Source organism: Calonectris borealis, chromosome W (genome assembly GCF_964195595.1).
Source record: "Calonectris borealis chromosome W, bCalBor7.hap1.2, whole genome shotgun sequence".
Taxonomy (NCBI): domain Eukaryota; kingdom Metazoa; phylum Chordata; class Aves; order Procellariiformes; family Procellariidae; genus Calonectris; species Calonectris borealis.
The window spans coordinates 2,875,030-2,893,764 of NC_134351.1; the positions used below are offsets into that span (position 1 = coordinate 2,875,030).

The window sequence follows — 18,735 nt, forward strand, 5'->3', positions numbered from 1 at the left end:
ACCAGCTTCCGACAAATTCCCTACACAGATGGAAAAGCTTGATAGAGTTATTGGTAACCGAATATCCCCCTCTGGAGAGATGTTAACAACCCTTTTAATATCAATACACCTGCTGTAGCAAAGCTATTTGGTTGCAGAGAATCAGCGTCTGTGTGAGCATATAAAGAATGCAAATGATCAACAACAAACTGGGTTAGGAGGATTTTGTTCATGTGAAGGTGTCTCCGTGGAAGTCAGTGAAGATTTAATTCCGGTTGAGAATCTGGCCTAATGTACTGAAACAACCTTTCTCTCTCTTTTTATAATTGTTTAAATCATTAAAATTTGATGGATTAAAAAAATATCTGATTTATTCTCCATTACTATGGGCTTAAGAGAATTGTGTGGGCAGTATGGAAATACAGCTGTTTACCCAGTTTTCTCCTGAATCTTTCATCCAGATGACCTTTATTTCAGATTAATGAAAACAAAGAATGAGTAATGTTTGACTGAGAGGGAGATCACAGCAAACTGCCATGTGTAACAGCCTCTGCCAGAACTGAATATATTTCTTGTAACGCACACCTGATATTCCAAAGCACACAGTTGTTTTAATTTCCACAAACTGAGCTTCCCCTTACTTTTACATCAAAAACAACTAGAGTTGGAAATCTAAAAACATAGAACACCACGATTTTTGCAAAAAGCACTGCACGTACAACACCCTCAGTCCTACAGCACTTTAAAATCTTATGCATTAACACCTTTTTCTAAGCATCCCTATAGGGATGGTTTGCTAAATGTCCTAGCAACCCTTGGACCATGGGTGGTATCAGCCCCTTTTGGCGTCTCTCTGTCACAGGCACAGAAAATTTCTACGTTTATAAATCTCTGTGGACGCAGAAAAAAGCCATTCTGGCACTATCCAGTGGTATGAAACCGTCTCCGTTTTGCATCCTCTTAATCATGAACGGTAGAACAAGAGCTGTCAGATCCAGTTAATTTTTTAACTCGCTTCACGCTGGTTCTCACACAGGAGGACACGGTATTCATTGTGTCCAGGGAAAATATAAAGGTCTGGAGCCCCTATAAATAAATACATAAAAATGCCAATGTCCTTTTTAACAGCAAAGTCTAAATCTAAGACCATTACCTACTTTCATATGTATGACAGACTCCTTTTCAGTAATTCATCTAAACCTTTTCAATCTTCTGAGCAGAAAACCACGTAGGAAGCTTCCTTCCAAAGCAGAATGGGGGATCGTGGGCCTTTTTGCCAAATTTATAAATGACATGTAGGATATTAGGATAACCAGTCACACCAATAGCACATTCAGAAGCATCTATAATACAATAAAGGAGGGACAAACTAGGAAAAAAGATTTTCACTTTGGATAGGAGAAACACTGTATGAAAAGCACCACGACATTTGGAAAATGAGTACGAAATTTACAGAATTTGGTGAATACAGGGAAAACCCCACATCACTGCAACCATATTAAATACATACATATATATATATGTATATATGAAATGCCATCTACACCCATCTCCTGAAATACATCCCCTCTTCTGCTAGAGCACTCTTCTTCACGGCCCTCGCTCAGACTGTTCTCCAGCCAAAGCCATGATTACTAATTACAGACCTACAGAGAAGTTGCATCGGTCCTTCCCTGGGATCCGGCACAAGCACCTGCCACCAAGACAACAACAATCGAAACCTCAACCCGAGCAAGAAAACGCACTGCTTCAACAGTCAACAGGTTGGTGCATTTGGGTCTCACCATGACCGCGATCTGTTGCATGTCTTCAGGACCAGGGAAGAGCAGAGGGAAAGCTTTAGGGGCTTTTTTCTTCTTCTTCTTCTTCTTCTGAGCATCAGAAGGCAGAGAAGAAAAAAAAAAGGAAGGGAATATGGACGAAGGCCCTTCAGAGCCTTTTTAAATGTATGTCTTCTTCCCCTGATGCTTCTAAGAGGAAAAAAAGAATGAATATTGTGGATAGAAACTTGAAAGGATGCTTTCAAAATGCTTTTTAGTCTTTGGCTAGTGAGAAGAAGAGTATTGGAGAGAGACTCAGGTGGAAGGAGGTTCATGCATGAACTCTGCACCAAATGAGCCCTTTTGGGTAGCTGTGGGCTAAGGATGAAACATCCAACTCTGCTCGGTACCTGCTGCCAGCCCCAAGATAGCCCACACCTTGCTCCTATGTCAACTCCACTCCTAGGGAAGCAACCTTCAGGTTTGGGGAGTCCTGCCTCTAGAAAGAAATGCTTTACACAATTATATCAATTGACCTTGTCCAGAGCTGTCATGTTTCATCTAATTACTGCTCTCAGAGCTTGATAGCCAGACAGAAATGCCCACCAGTTTAGCTGCAGGTCACACAGTTAACGTAGGTGCGAGCCTTCAGACACTTTTCAAACCGAGATTTTGCTGATTCACTGAACCAGTTTTGGTTGCTGGGCACTTTTATGTTCCTCCTCAAAATACACTCCAAGAAAAAGGGACATGGAACCTGGACTAAGCCTCTGAAAAAATATTTATGAGGTCGGTGTTCAGCTATGCCAAGAGCAACCGCCTCTGGCTCACTGGGATTGCTCCTGCCGGCAGCTCAGCTATGGGCATGGGACGGGACGGGGACGGGCGCAGGCTCCGGCTGCACAGGCAGCAGCACAGGCAGATCAGGCTGCCTGGCCCTTCAGGGCAGCACTGGAGCATCCATCCAGCATCAATCTGTTCAGCTTGTCAGAAACGATATGAAGATGTGCCTTCACTGTACTTCATACCTTCTCAGGGAGAATTCACTGTTAGTTTAGCGAGGAAAGGCACAGCACGAACCAGTGGCAAGAAACTGAAGCCAAGCAAATTCAAATGAGAAACAAAGGAAAAACAAGCAAGCCAAAAGCAACCCAGAGAATGCAATTAGCTCTGCCAAGGGAGAATGTTCTCCAGCCCATCAAAGCACTACAAGGTAAATAGGTGAAGTTATATGGACTGTCCATACATAGAACAGACTAAAAGAGCATATGACTCCTCTTTTAGTGACATGATCTGTTCCCATCCTGGCCGCAAGATCTCAAGCACATGCACAAGCGTATCATATACAGGACTCAAGTGAGGACTTCTCCTTAGTTGCTTTGCCTTGTGACTCACATCTGTGACCAGCCAGGCAGAGGATACAAACTTTGTGCCACTATTTTTTTATGACAATCTCTCTCTACTCAGTGTACCCAAGAGCAAGCGGGGAACTGCAAATAGTTAGTTTTAGCCCAATTTATAATGCTATAATCTCTCTACTTTCTTAATCTTTCATTGTAGAAACTACCCATATCCAAGAGTAACCTTGCTGCTACTTCTACCAAACCAGTCTGTACTTGCAGGGCTGCACTGAGATTTGATCAAGCATTGGGCAACTGTGGAGATGGCGGAAGGTATGCGGTGGGAGTAAACAAAAACTTGAGAAATAGGAGACAAGAATGAAGCTATGATATTGAGGGGAAAAAAGGAAAGCAATAAGCAAAGGCAACTTGGAAATACAGAAATGTAGCTCCTCACCTGTGCAGGACAAACACAGTCCCTGCCAGCACATCTGAAGCCCCCATTGACTGTCAGGGTATACAGAACGTGGACACCAGGCAGTGAAACTATTATTATATATAAATGATAAAAATATGAACCAGGAGACTGTCATTCATTGCAGAGCTCTTCTGGTGATTGAAGAGCTGACCTTAGCTCAGCTAATCTACAGAGCCTCTCAAAAGAGTCATAACCCTGCAATTTATAAAGCTCTCCATCCACTCCCCAACGAGCAGCCTCACCTCCCATGGTACGTCCTCATCCCACGGCACATCCATGTTGTGCAAGCGCCACCTCTGTGATTTGGATAAATTCTGTGTTTCGTAACAATGTCACCTTAAGTGTCCAACTACCCTACCCTCACCAACTAAAACAAATGTTTTCATCAACACCTGCATTGGGGGTTTGGGGTTGTTTCACTGTCCAGGAAGCTACGTGCACAGAGCAGGAGTTATTCTGTGTAATTTCCAGTATCTTTGCTTTACACTTTACCTATTTTTGTCACCCTTTGTTCTAGCTGTAAGACCCCAGAAGAGAATGACAGTGAGTATTTGTTTCAATGAGTCAAACTTCTTCGCTGGTCAGGATGCAGTTTTCCAAAACAGATGGAAATTGATATCAAAGCTTTGTTGGTTGATACTAAAGCAAAGTCAGTTGTTGTTCACCTTCTGATTCCAAGCTGGGACAGGAGGCACCCGGTGAGCCCTCAAGCCCAAGAAAGTGTGACCACGGGCTGGGTGCACATGATCAAACCAGTGAATCCGATTGTTCATAAAGCACCATAGAAGTAAAGAAAATCATCAAAACATCAGTAGTCTTCCTGTTTCAAACTCTAGTTCGCAGGCCAAGAAGATACGCAGTTTTCAGCCAGTAATGCAATTTCCAAGAAGATACTATTCCTTCAGCTTCTCTGTTTGACAACCACTATTTTGCTAAAACTTCGGGCAGCAATTTAGAATCGTTTTCAATGTATTTTGAATACTTCAGAGCATTTATAAAATTACAGCACATATTGGCATTACCATCGACAAATGACTGCCATCAACCGAGACAGAAATTGAGACATTTAACTGTGCGTTTATCGCGCCTCTCCGAGAATTCAGTTTCCTTTATAGTGCAGACATCTCCAAACTCTCGAGCGAGATGTTCTGTCATTAGCCCAATTTAGCTGTAGCCCTTCATATCAAAGCTGAAATTGAGAAACGTTGTCAGAAAGAAACAATTCTGCTAGGTTTACAATTACCTGATGTGTTATCTTTCAGGAATAACATACTCTATTTTACCAGTGAATTTACTGTCAGAAATCAGGAGCTACACTTCACTTTCAGTCATCGCTTTCCACAGTTTGTTTTCCTTACAGACCCAAAAAGAAGACCCAAAGCAGCAAATCTCAAATGCCCGAGCCTCTCCACCCATATTGAAAAAAGATTCCCAAGCATCAAGCATCCTTTATCTTGCAGAGGAGACCATAGTTGCTTTTCAACAGCAGAAGTGGTAATAAAGACTGTGAAGTTTATAGAAGGGGATGGGGAGGAGGAGATAGGTAACGGACACATAAAGTAGATTTATTTCCCAAGGACCAGAACCAGTCACAATTTAAGCCATCCCCACAACAAACATTTGAGAAGAAATTCTTTAAAGTGAACATCAGAAACATTCACCAGGGAGCCGGATAGAAAATGGCATAAACACCGGTACTGAGGCCAGCTCCCTGCAAACCACGTGAGCTCAGCTCTGCCTGCGGCACAACCTCACAGTTCGGATAAGGAACGTCGTGGCACCTATTTTTTGGCTGATGAATTTTCAGGCCAGCATGGAGAAAGGAATTCCCGTGGGTAAATTAAAAGTAAGGGTGTTCAGAGACTCCGGGAATAGCAAACAGCACCTGGTGGTAGATGCTTTCCAGAGGAGTGGGGACCGCTCTGCACTCTGCAGACTTGGGTGCTGCCTCCCAAGCCGATGCTCTCGCTCCCGGGCAGGAGCACCTCCGTCCAGCCCGGGGCACCATGGCTGCGGTAAGAGGGATGTAAGGGAAACGAGGACAGGGCCAGCATGTTTACTTTGGATTCCAATGGAAATAAAAAATTCAGGTCAATGTTTCACCCAAGGGGTAATTTTAACAGAGCAAGTGACTTTTTTTGCCTTTAGTTAATTAATCATGAAAGCCTCAGTGGAATTTGTCAGTATACTTTTTATTCAGGCAAGGCCAACATTTTAAGAAATTTACATCTTTTTGTATTACAACAAAGAGACTGGCTGCACTGACTCACGCTGTTACAGATCTGCATTTCGGCAGACAAGAAAATTAGGCATGTGAAAACATGGTCCCCTCTTTGAGCGTCAGCTTCTTTCACAACCACTTCGTTCAATACATGAAGTGACTAACTTCTGTAAATCGCATCAATCAAGGGATTTGCAACAGCAAACCTGAGGCGAGCACCCACCTGTTGGCTCACATGTAGCCTTCGAGTCTGAGTGTCCCTACACCCACGCAGTGGCCCAGCTAAGCCTTCTCTTAGGCTAGTGTGGAAGGGAACCGGCGAGCTTCAGTCTGGTAAGATGTTAAAATACCAGGAAAGGGCAAACTTCTTTCACAGCTTCCTCACATTAGCATGTTTGCTGAAGTCTCTACAACAACCTTTCCCACCAAGAATGGAGGTGCAAACCCATTGCAGAGTTTTATCCTTGCAGCTGGATATGCCACGCAAGCAGGCACATAGTACACACTCAATTTTGTAGCATTATTTTATCTCATAAAAATAACATTTAAAAAATCAGTACTGGCCCTCTAAAGGACATCTGGCAGAAAATCTGTGTGCTGAGCATCTGATGAATGACTCTGAAAGACTTATTTTAGCTGTCATGTCACTGGATTGACAGCAGTCTCCTGTTAGAAAAGGCCAACCCAGGCGTCACATGCAACACACACTTCAGGGACTGAGCTCAGGCAGAACCCACATTATTCCAGGATGGTGTTAAGCAACAAGATACTGGGAAATACCAGCCCACCTACAGCACTGCCTTTTGCCAGTCAAAATATGAGACAGGACGAGGATGCAAAACAAGGTGCTCTGCTTCCTGGGCAGTGGAGTGAAAGTCTGGGTGCGTTGGGAGGAGGCAGCACTTGCTCCTCCATCTCCACCCGGGCTGCTCCAGGGAAATGCAAACAGCAAGGTCAGTGCACTAGCTCTAAACTTAAGCTTGGTCAGACGGTGTGAAGAACTCGCCTGGATTGCAGGTTGCATCTGGAACGAGCAGTGCCACAGGTTTTCTTCCCTAAGTTTGAGAAGCGCAGATGTATTTATTAATCATTTTGATCCTGGAAGCCCTCACTGCAGACCATGATCCTGTTGTGAATCTGCATGCATAGCAAAGCCCTTACAGTCCTGCCCCAAAGATCTTACTGTCCCAGCATAAAACAGGCAATCCAAGAAGGGTTCAGACAAACAGAGAAATACAAGGAGAATATCTTGATGGCACTGCCATGTCTTGGGCCCTGGAATAGACCTTTCACACAAAGTTTTGTGTTAGGAAGGAAGGGAGTAGCAGTCAAGGATAAATGAACTAAGTGTGAAATCTGAACATTGTTACACTTGGCATAATCTCATCGAAAACAAACATTCCTGACTGTCTATTTGAAGTCAGCATTGGTACTGTATCCATATGGACGTGGAGAAGGGGGGAGTGAGGACAAAAAGACATAAACCAGTAAGAACTATATACAAAAATATTCAAGAAACTATAGAAAGAAGACAACTACTCAAATGTAAATTGCTCGTCCTCAACTAAGCTCAATTCCATTTTTAAAAATACTCCCATGAACGCACGGAGGTTACCCCACTCCTATAACGCATGTGGTGGCTCACACACCTCGAAACACAGAGGGCAAGTGCAGCGCATGTGAAATGGATGCTGTGACAGGTCACTGGTGATTTATACTGCACCACTCACAGAAGTGATTGCCATAGTACCCAGACATCGCTGGGCTCTGACATGCTGCACTAACACTAAATTTCTCACCAAGATCTAGTGGGAGTCAAAGACACCAAACACAGAAGCCATTCACAAAAAAACCTTTGAGATTGAGTTAAATTTCCACATGCACATTAAAAAAAAAAAAGGGAAGGTATTTTGTGGTTACTTTAATACATACAGCACCATAATTAATTAACATCTGTCTTTATCAGCAACACGTTTTCCATGGTCTCTTTCCAAAATGGCAAACACTGCCTGTCATCTTTTCTTCCGTGCGCACATACACGTTTTTAACCAGGAAAAGTCCGATGGTGTGCTTTACTTTTTGTCTCATCCCCCAAAACATTTTGCTCCTCACACAATGGCAAACAACGAGCACAGGACTTGACTCCGGCGCAGAAGCAGCGTGTCCCTGCCCGCGCGTGGATGTGCCGCTGCCCTTGGGTACCAAAGTTTTGAACGCACCCCTGCACGCCCACGGCAGCTCCGGGCTTTAGGTAAGGAGCAAGAAAGGAGCCGGCCCCATTGTGCAGCATCTCCAGGAGCCCTTTGTTAGCAGCACTCGCTGCCTGCCTGTGCCCTGCTGCGCGGGGACCGTGCCAGGCGCCAGGCACAGTGTGCTGCCCGCACCTCCTGCCCACAGCACGCCAGCTCGCAGGTGGAGTGGAAACACCACAGTGAGCAAGCAGAGGCCGAAGCCTTGCCCAAGCGGGGCAAGATCTGCTTTATTCGGTTTTGTTGGCTGACTTGGGATGACGACAGGGATGCTCAGGAAAGCACAAACTCATGACGGCCCTCGGGGTTGCCACGCTGGGAAAACTTTGCCCATTTGCAGCTTGTGAAGTGCAGTGCAAGGAATTGGGTACAACGCAAAGATGCCACCTTGAAAATCAGTGCAATAAAAACCTGGTGTATCATAGACAGGGTGTGAAATGCACAACCAAGACGTGCAGCTGGAAAGCAGCCTGTTTCTTCCGCGTACCACAAAACAATACCAATGCTGTGGGAGCAATGGGTTTGCAGCACGTTTGGCCCCTGACACAGCACACGGCTTCCTCCCCTCTTCAGGCACTCACACACAGAGGCTTTCACTCCATCCCCTCCCTTGGCAGCAAAGCAGCCTGCAAGTCAATCATCTTTCACGAAGAAGGATCACTGCCATGTCTCCCAGCTCCCAGCCTTTAAGCTGGAAAGGCAAGAGAGACACCTATTCGTTACCCTGCTCCCACTGCCTGGGTCCCACCTTCCACGCAAGTAATTGCAGAGGACAATGCTGGGCACACGCATGCACAAGCGCACATGCAAAATAAACCTCCTGGTTTGGCAGAGAAGCATCTTCCAGTTTACTTGCCAACTCCCCAAAATCAGGACAATCAAAAGATACACTCGTTTGCGTAAAGGAAGCACCACCTCCATGGGCGATTGCCATTTGCATACAGCTGATAACCTGAGCTTTGCCAGAAGACACCGAGGATCTTTTTGCAAAACACTTCGTATGCAGCACTTTCCCCATCACAAAAACCTGCTTTAGTGCTGGTGTGCGTGGTGTGGGGAGTCGGTTCCCATTGTTCCTCCGTCGCTGCTGCGAAAGCAGTGTGCACAGACGTGTGCTCGGATCCTTTTTTGTATTTTCCACACTCCCCCTTCCCAAGGTTTCTCCTACTGAAGTGTTCCTCGTTTTCTTTTGGAGAAAATTAAACAAGCACCGGAGAATAGTATTTCCTTGCACGCATCTCCCTCCACCATGCACTCACACCCTGAGCCTCCTGCAAATCAAAGCTGCACTTTCTTAGTTCCTAACACTTCTTGGCTCACCCTCCCATTTCTCTTTTCTTTCTTTTTGAATAAGAGATCTGTGTACCGCTGAGCCCTTCCCTACCTCCTGCACAAGTAGCCCCAGAGCATCGCTGTGTCAGTTCCCGCTGTTCCTCCCCTACCCTGGTTCCACACACAACTGGCTTTGCCATTTTTAATTAGAAAATGTGCCTGCCAAGTGCGGCGAGAGAGGTGCAGCCCCAAAGAATTGCAGCCTAATAGAGTTGGAAGACGCTTTGCAGATAACTGCGTTTTCTGCCTTGCTAACTCATCTGCTGCTTTTATTCCTTTACCCAGTAAAGGCAACCCCCTCCCTTGGTTTCAGCACATAGACCCGAAAAGCTACAGGCACATACATCCAACTAAAAGCAGGATGAGGTGCAAAAGAGAATGGGAACTAACCCTACCACCGCCACTGCACACACACTTACACACCTATTATGCCACCTCCTGCCACATTTCTCCTTTATTTTCCATGGATTTCCTTCTTTCCAGTGCTGCCCTTTCTCTCCAAGGCTACGCAAGGCGCTTCTAACCCCGGTTCCCCCTTCCCATCTGTGGGAAGTGATGCAAATCTCACACTAGCGAGCAACGGCAACAACAAAACCCCCCGAAAAACCAAATCACGTTCGCAGAGGGTGAGAAAAGTCCATTAGCACAAGAAAAACGGGCACATTGTTTTGGGATGCGGAGAAAAATCACCCTCGCCCCGGAGCGCAAAGGCAAATAAGGCACAGTGACTTACCGGAGACTCGAGGATGCAGGCTCGCCAGCGTAAACCCGAAGAGGAGAAAAGCCAGCTTTGGTACCCAAACACATCCAAGACTATTCTCCATATTTCAACACACACCTACAGATTCGGGTCCTGAGCACCAGCAGCAACCACACATGCACGCACAGCCCCTTCCTCCTCCTCCTCCTCGCCGGGGCTTTTTTTTCGGTCCCTGCTGACAGGGATCAGCAAAGGGGGAAGGGGTGCGGAGCGAGGAAAAAAAGTTGCATTCAGTCCAGGAGGCTCCGAGGCTCCCGAGCGTGCAGGGAACTAACTCAAGGAGACGGGGAAGGATGGGGAAGGGTCCTCCCACCGCTGGAAAACCATACAGAGGAAAATTCTGCCAAAAAGCCGTCCGGCGTGCATCAAAAGAGTCGCGGCGGCTCCATGTCCAACACCGTGCAAAGTACCAAAAAAAAAAAAAAAAAAAAAAAGAAAAAATTCGGGGGAAAAAAGCCCCGGTGCACGCGTAGAAAAACCCGGAGCGGTGCAACCCGGGGAGCGTGCGGTTCTGCCTCCTCGGCGGCAGGCGCGGGGCAGCGCCGCAAGCAGCCGCCGGCGGAAGGGCTGCGGCGTCTCACTTGTTACGGGCGCTGCCGCCCGCAGCCTGCGAGCCCGGACGTGCAGCCGCGGCGGCCATGGGGGCGGGGGCCGCGGGGCGCAGGAGGCGGCGGCGGGAGCGGCGGCGCGGGCGGCGGGAGGACGGGCCGGGCGGCGGGAGGACGGGCCGGGCCGCGCTCGGCAGCGGCCGCCGCAGCGCCCCGCCGGGGAGCGGGGGCGCCCTCTGGGGGCCGCTCGGGGAAGCGCCGCGCTGCCCGCCGCCCCGCAGCCGCCCCGCAGCCGGCCCCGGCTGGTCCACGCCAGGTGCCGGGAAACGGGTACCACCTCCGGTTCGCTTGTTTCTGTACCGGGGGTCTGGCAATTCTACGTCTTCCCTTGCTTTCTTTTTCTTTTTCTTTCTTGTTCTCCTTCCACTTCCCCGCTCCTGCAGCACCTCTTCTGTTCCCACCACCCAACCCATCTCCTCCTCTCTCCCACGGGATGTCCTCAGCGCCCTCCAAACACCTCAGGCCACCACAGCTGTGTTTTTATGGCCATTCAACCGCCCTGTGCGAAGTCTCAGGTTAAAGAAACCTACACAGACAATTCTCGTAGGACAGAGAATTGTTTTGAACGAGGAAGACTCGCCCAAACATCTAATTTTGCGCTCGAGAAAAAAATTATCTAAAGAGGAGAGAATCAGAAAGCAAGACCAAGAGACCATACACTCACCACACAAGTCAGCCCTGAGGCCAGCAGAGCCCTGGGAAGATCCTGCAGCTGGGGGAATTCTTCAGCAGCAAGGAACATCAGGGCTTGGGACATGGGGCCTGGAGCAGCTAAAAGGGCTAATGGCAGCCCAAATACAGCACTGCATACACATGATGTAACCCAGAAAATCCATAATTTGGGGTGAAATGCTAAGAAAAAAGGATTCAACACTTCCAGTTGTAATCAGACAGTGAGTGAGCTGGATCTAAGAGGGTAAATTGATGTTTAGGAGCTCTCGGGCTGTTTCAGGATAACCTGTCGCAGTTCACAAGGGCTGAACGCTTGTGGTGCTGAGACCCCGTGCAGCCCCGCAGCAGCCCCCGTCGCCTGCTGTCAGGGATGAGAGCGTGCTGCAGCAACACTGGATGCACTTGCACGTGAAGGTGGGATGGAAGGTACTCATCGTCCAGGGCCATGGCCAGGCAGCCTTCTCCTGCAGAGAAAGAGCACCAAGCCATGGTGGTGGCCCTAGCTGTGTCTTCTCTCGACCATGAGTTTTAGATGAGTGAGAATCAACAGCCCCAACATTACATAAAGCGCACCTCAGGGGAAACAGGATTCAAATCCCAGGCAGAAGTCTGCAGCTCAGATGTTTTTCTTCTGGGATTCTGACTTTCAGCATGACTTTATGCAAGAATAATTTAAAATAACCAGCAAACCAATATGCTCAGCCTGCAGTCGTTGCTTTATCTTAATCAGAGCATGTCATGCCTTAGGTCAAACTGTGGTCTCCACAGCAGCAAAAGCATTGCCAGCAGCTGAAGAACCCCAACCTTGTACAGCTTCCTTGGCCGCTTTCCACCCGCTTTTCCTGCAAATGAACATACCAAACTGCCACACGCATTTCAGTAACTTTTTGGCTGCTGGAAAAAGCACACGTTGGATAGGAAGTGAAAGGCAAGGAGCTCAGACAACTAACTGACTGAGTGAATTTCCACTGGTCAGGCACAAGTCTTCTGGAAATGCCTTCGTTACCTGCCTATAGACTTCTGCACAAGGGGGGTACCCAGGCCAGACTTCAGGGCAAGAGCAGCACGAGGGCAAGGGCCCTTGGAAAGGCACCCTGCCATCCTATTCCTCACAATGGACTGACCTTGCTCCACCACCCTCACCGTTCCCTGCTCTCAAGGGTGCTCACATTGCCGTCCCCAGGAGCTTTCACACACTAAATCCACTGCTCTGGCTTTGCGAGACATCCCTTTCTGCAAAGACTGTTTCTGGCACTTATTGCTGTTTGTCTGCAACTTGCCTCTCTGGTTTTGCTTGTATTTTAGTCTTTTCTTTTTCCTCACTTCCTCTGTGACCTGCCTTATCTCTGTTTTCAGTAGCACCATCACTACTTCTGCATGTGCACCAAAATTATAGCCTGAGTGTTCAATGCAGCTCTCACAGCGGTGGTCAGACACCTCTGTGCTCTGGACTCCCACAGATGCACAAAGGGATTTTCTCTGAACAGCCTTGCTCCATCTTCTGTTCTCACTAAGTATTCTGCCATGTGAGATAACTGCATGGTAAGTTGCATCTGGTCCATTATCACAAAGATTAAAAGAGAGCAGCCCCTATTGAAAGGGAAAAGACTGCATGTAGCAGGCATTTGTGGTTGGGGATGGGTCTTCTCCCTTCCGCTTTCCCAGCACGCTCCAACATGCAGTTCCGTAATTCTGCAGTGCCACACAACAACACTGTTCTCGGCGTGAGCTCCAAGTCGCTCTTCACAACCTGTTACTAAAAACTACCCTTCCAAAATCAGCCTTTCCTTGAGTGTCTGCTCATGTAGCAGAAACTCTTTTCATCTTGCAAAGCCTAATTTTACAAACACAAAAAAGCCTTAACTCTAAATACAGATTTGGCTCCAAGGAAATAGCAAGCTGAGAAAACACAGGCTTCAGTTTTAAACAGAACCAAGACTTCTGCCAGTATGTGGCCAAGACCCTTTCTATTTGAACACACAAAGCAACATATGGTGATAATCTTACTTACAACTTGTAGCCACATTGAGATGGGAGTTTCTCTCTGAGATTCTACCAGTCCTTTGGGGAGCAGACCTTTCCCTAAGAAACTGCACGATTGACTTCAAAGCATGGAGAACATCTGCAGGTGCAAGTCTATGTGACCAAGAATTCCACAAGCTGGACTGGAATCGATCATCCAGCATATGACTTCATGTGCTATGTGAAGCCTGAAGAGCAAAATGTGGTCAGGGCGAAGCAAGCAAATTTTCTAATTTATAAAAAAGACACATGAAATTTGGATTGGTCAGCCTAAGGCTAAAGAGTAAACAGTTGCAAGTTCGTACCTTGGTTTTCTGTTTAACTTTTGCATGTATTCTAGCAGTGATAACACAGTAAGTCTTGCTGAGTTGCATATGAAAGTAAACAACGAGCAAAGAGAGAGTATTAGAAGCAGCCGTTCTCTCTCAAGCTGTCCAGCAGAGTTATGTGGCAATTGTGTACTTTTTCCAACTTCTGAGTGAACGTTAGTGGAGGACAAACAGAACTGATGTGAACCAAGCAGAAAATAGGCAAGCGCTGTGCTTTCTTCCGACATGTGATCTCTCTTATTTTTGCCTTGAGCTTCTTCAGGAACAGACTGCCGATTGTGCTGTGCTGTGCACTGGGGGTTTATGAGCTTCACAAATGGGTGAGCAGGTTTTCACCACTAAACTCATTTTTTGCTTTCAATCTGAATGCAGATCCTGAGGGATAAAAGGCTGGTGTGTGCCTTAAAACAAAAAGACTCCACATCAGTGGAAGTAAGCATCACTGGTCTTTCGGGAAGAAAGGGGATACAGAGACCCGTAAAGCCAAATCTAGTCTTAGGACAAACAACGGCCCAGTCAGTCACTGCATCCTGATGCAACAAGATAAGTGACAACTGCCTGAGTTGCTTAGCTGCCCTCTTCCCTTAGGCTATGGAAAAGTCTTGATGTTTTGCCTACAGCCCCAGAGCCAAGCCCTGGGAAGGGTCTTCAAGTCAGATCCAGATCCTAAAAACTGCAGTAGATCCTGCAATGGAGATTAAAAATCAGCCCTGGGTTTACTTTTAGGCTTATTGCCAACAGGCATTTTGCACATACATTTTCTCCAGTAAAACCTGCTGCCTTCCTCAGCAAAAACCCATCCCTTGTACTGTGCCAGAAAAAAACTGGAGATTCATGGGCTGAGAACTTATAAGAGCAAGCGTGACCCTGAAGGTGAGGGGTTAAAAGCACTCACTAGGCTGGAGATTTCCATCCCTGTCCGAGAAATGAAAATCTCGTATCCGCCAGTCACTGGCTACAGCCGATACTCTGACCGGCACCGTGGAGTCTGCCCCAGGGCCACAGGAGTTCAGCTCCGCAGTGATGCTTTCCATCATGTATGATTTCCTTTGAACATCTCACCCGCTATGAACAAGTAGGCTTTTCCTTTTCTAATCCCCATGATGTGCCATGCTCAACCGACTGTTCGAGGCAGAAGACTGCAAAGTTTACTCTCTAACACATTACCACTTTTTCTAGGATCTGGTTCCTTCTTCCTCAAGAGACTTGTTCAAAAACTTGAACATTTCTTTTACCGACTTTTACATCCCAATAACCACGCTTAAGGTACTATTATCCAGTGTAAGATTATGTGCAATTACCTCCTTCTCGTGTAATTTTGTTCTCCAGAATTACCACTCCCCTTTCATTTGTTACAAGGAATATTTTATACACCTTTATGAATTCATCCAACTATGCAGTAGATCAGAACACGTAATTTCATCACACTTACTTAAGTACCTTTTAAACATAATTAGAAAATTGGTGCAAGTCAAACTAAGCTGCGGTGAAGTTTTCTCCTTTCCTACCTGTTTTTCTTCCCACCACCCCTCAACATGCTGCTCTCCATGATGTGTGCTCCCATCAGTCCCAGGTCCTCATTCCTAGCTGGCTCTCCGGTGTCAGCATGGTGACCCTCCTCCTACCCGCGCCCCAGTCACTGCAGTGACTGCCATCCCCACCTGCAATCTGCCATCTCCACCTGCTGCCAAGCATACCTTCTCTACCAGGTACAGTGGGAATGCTGTTAAAGATCAAAACATCCTGTGTACGTTCTTCCATGTCTGTGGCATCTTTCCATTATGAAGTGCCACCTAATGAATCTTGCAGAGTTGGGGGTTTTTTTTGTTATAATTAACTTAATTTCTTTGTTCTTTTTGTTTAGCTCGCAGTTTTCTTAACATAAGCATTAAGTAGCCACAATAACAGCCACATTGATGTTACTCCAGGATTACAGCAACATACCTCAAAGCAGAATTTAGTCCCTCTTACAAAGAACCTTAAATTAACTAAATGGCTTACAATTAATGAACTTATTAGGCAGATGAGATAAAGTAAGAGTCTTTAGTTTTCACGCAAAAGAGAGAATGCTTTTTGCTTTGGCAAGAGAAGCAACTACTTCAGTTGCCTCGGCACATTTTTTGAAGAAAGCAGTGCATCTGTGGCTTCACCCTCCTCTAGAGTATTGGATTTGCTGCCTTGAGAAATCCAGCTCTAATGCTGTATGATAAGTTCTTGTTTTCCTGTGATTAGAGTTTAATCACCGTTCCTGTTTTACCACTTGTGAGTCAAGCTGGCAAATCTAAATGTTGTTTCTCTTCTGCACAGTCCTTGCATTTGTTCACATTCTCCTGTGCACCGAGCAGCTTCTAAATAAGTGTCCACGCAGCACTTAAGCGGAAATAACTCCACCCTGAGCAATAACACTGTCACATCGTCGTAGGTAAAGGTGGCCATTCACCAGGCCTGCTGCCAGTGGTCAGACCCTACCGCAAGCACACATCCTCCGTGTTTTTAAATTCCCTGTGGCTGAGCACAGTCAGTCAGGTACCATCCCTGGTTCTCACCGCTGGGAGAAGGCGGCCGCTTGCCTATATCATACATCCATGCTGGTCTGGAGAGCCCTTCGCAGATCACGTGCACCCTCAGCCCAAGCTCCGACTTTACAGGCAACCTCACTTAGCAAGGGGTAATTGCTTATCTGTCACACAGGCTTTGCAACCGCTGCACTGCCAGGAACGGCAGAGAGGATACCATAGTATGTGGATACCAGCCATACTTCTCCTGGAGTTCACTTTTCAGGTTATAGGGATGCAGCTGTATTTTGGACCTTCCTGTTATCTCCCTTATTTCATCAAAATAAATGAGTTCTTCCCCCCTCCTCCCACAACAACTTTATAACTTGAACAAAGGACAGTAAATCTGCTGTAACAAATAGGATTAAATGGTTTGTCTGCTGCAATATCCAAACTTTTAAAGATGCCAGTCATTCCTCCTTTGATGATCCTGGACTTTAGCAGCCAAAATCCTCTCAAAGTTATCAAGCAGAAGCTGTGAGAGATGTCTCAGCAAAGTTCACTCACATGCTGCTCTTCTCAAGGTCAGCACTCCTCCATTTTCACTGATCTTCATTATAATTCTAGATGGCCATTTTCTTAGGAAAAGTTTCCTTTCTTGAAATTACAGGAAGGCACAACTGGCATTTATCGAGAGGATCACAAACAAAAACTGCCGACTTTTCTATTCTTAGGCAAGTGGGTACTGGTCCTGTCCCAGCTGGATGAACTGTGGATTTTTCTGGACATCAAGCCACGTGGGAGTCAGCTCAGCCTTATAAATTTATGAAAGTGACCTTCTTTCAGAGAAAAACATAGCTGTGAAATTCTCAGTGACTTACCATCAGATGTTCAGGTGCCTCTGGTGCATTATGTTCTCTGATGGATTGCCAAGATGTTTCTTCTCCTAAAGCAGTTTTGAAGTCTCCTGGCAAGATTTGTTTTCCCTAAAGAGTGTGAGGGCAAAGTCCAGAGTACCTTTGTGCCAGCACATGCTACAAAAAATCTGCAATTCATGCCTCCTTCTGTAAAAGGCACAACTTCCCCCTCTGCCTTTTCCTGAATATTATCTTGAAGTCTTCTTGTGCCCAATACACTGTGTCATGCCCCCATGGTTTACTGAAATCAGAGCACGCCCTTTGAGAAATCCTCATGTTTACATGGGGAAGCTGCCTGTAAGAGTTAGGTTGAAGAGTGAATTTGCTTCATTTTTAATGATTTTTGAAACTATGCTCATTTTATGACAGTTTTCAGGAATCAGCTCAGTGTATTTTCTGGGTTCCAGATGCCTTTTCTATACTCTGCCCTCCAGGGAGCAAAGCCTTCTGAGCCACAGTGTCTCCTCTTACCAACTCTCTCCCCCAGACAGACTCCTGTAGCCCTAGCTAGTCCTACCCACCACAGGTACCTCTCCCTGCAAGCACTGGTTTCTCTTCAGGAACCTGTGCATCCCGTCCATGGATTTCAAGGAGTTCAGAGCAAATCCCGGTCACTGTATCCTCATCCTCAGCAAATGCTGCTTCTCCCCAGAGAAGGTGCTGGAGAAACTCTAGCGTCACTAACCCATTGTCCTAAACTGCCCTGGGAGGCAAGCGACAGTGCTGACAGCGAAACTGGATTCTCCACGTACTGGCAAAGTCTTGGCAATGGTCTTTTGCATTAAATTTTTAGCATGTAAAATGCAGATGTCTCCACCCGACCTAATCATCTGAGGTTCTTCATTATAGTCAATAGAGTGAAAAAACACAGTTTCAGTGCATCACTCTCAGACACCTCCTTTAGGATCAGGTGATCCAAACTCTGGAAGAGCCTAATCCTTTCCGTCGACCCTCATGCTCAGCCAGATGACCCCTCTGTTTGGAAACAAAGCCATTTTTATACAACTAGCAGGGCACAGAAGTTACTCGTAGACAGATTGCCAAAAGACTCTCAGGGACATATCTGATTTTAAGAGCTTGAACAATCAAACAAGCCCCACTGATGTCAACAGATTAGTCACAAGAGCAAAAGGAAGCAAGAGCTGAAAAGCTTTGCTAAATCATACTCTCACTTAATAGGAGGTCTCAGAGGATTACAGCTAATGCTATACTAATATATTAAAATACGGTTATTTTATAGCTAATATTAAATGATTAGAAAATAATTTATGACCTCTAAATTTAAATGCCAAAAATTTTGTAAGGAAGTGTCTGCAACTCTTATAAATCAGAGATGAAAGAGATTTCCATTAGATCCAGCTGAGTTCACAATTGGCAACGCCTTACTGCTAAATTGTGATAGACCCAATACTCTTGTATATGTAGCCCTCCGGCCCCTTTGCTTGGGGCAACAGCTGATTTTGACACCTCAGGGCACATTTGTCCATCTGACAGCATCTGATCTTTGTGAGCGACACTGCACAATCACGCTGCCCTCCTGCACCCGACTTGTAGAAGCTACCTTTACTGTAGC

General features: G+C 46.3%; 1 protein-coding gene across 1 annotated transcript in view; it reads right to left on the reverse strand.

The window, feature by feature from the left end:
• The window catches only part of LOC142074710 (netrin receptor DCC), a 566,907-nt gene extending 556,724 nt beyond the window's left edge, over nucleotides 1-10,183 (reverse strand). Inside the window, exon 1 of the mRNA XM_075135512.1 lies at nucleotides 10,093-10,183. Coding sequence (XP_074991613.1) covers nucleotides 10,093-10,183 — 91 coding nt within the window. The remainder of the gene's footprint in view (nucleotides 1-10,092) is intronic.
• Nucleotides 10,184-18,735: the final 8,552 nt, after the last annotated feature.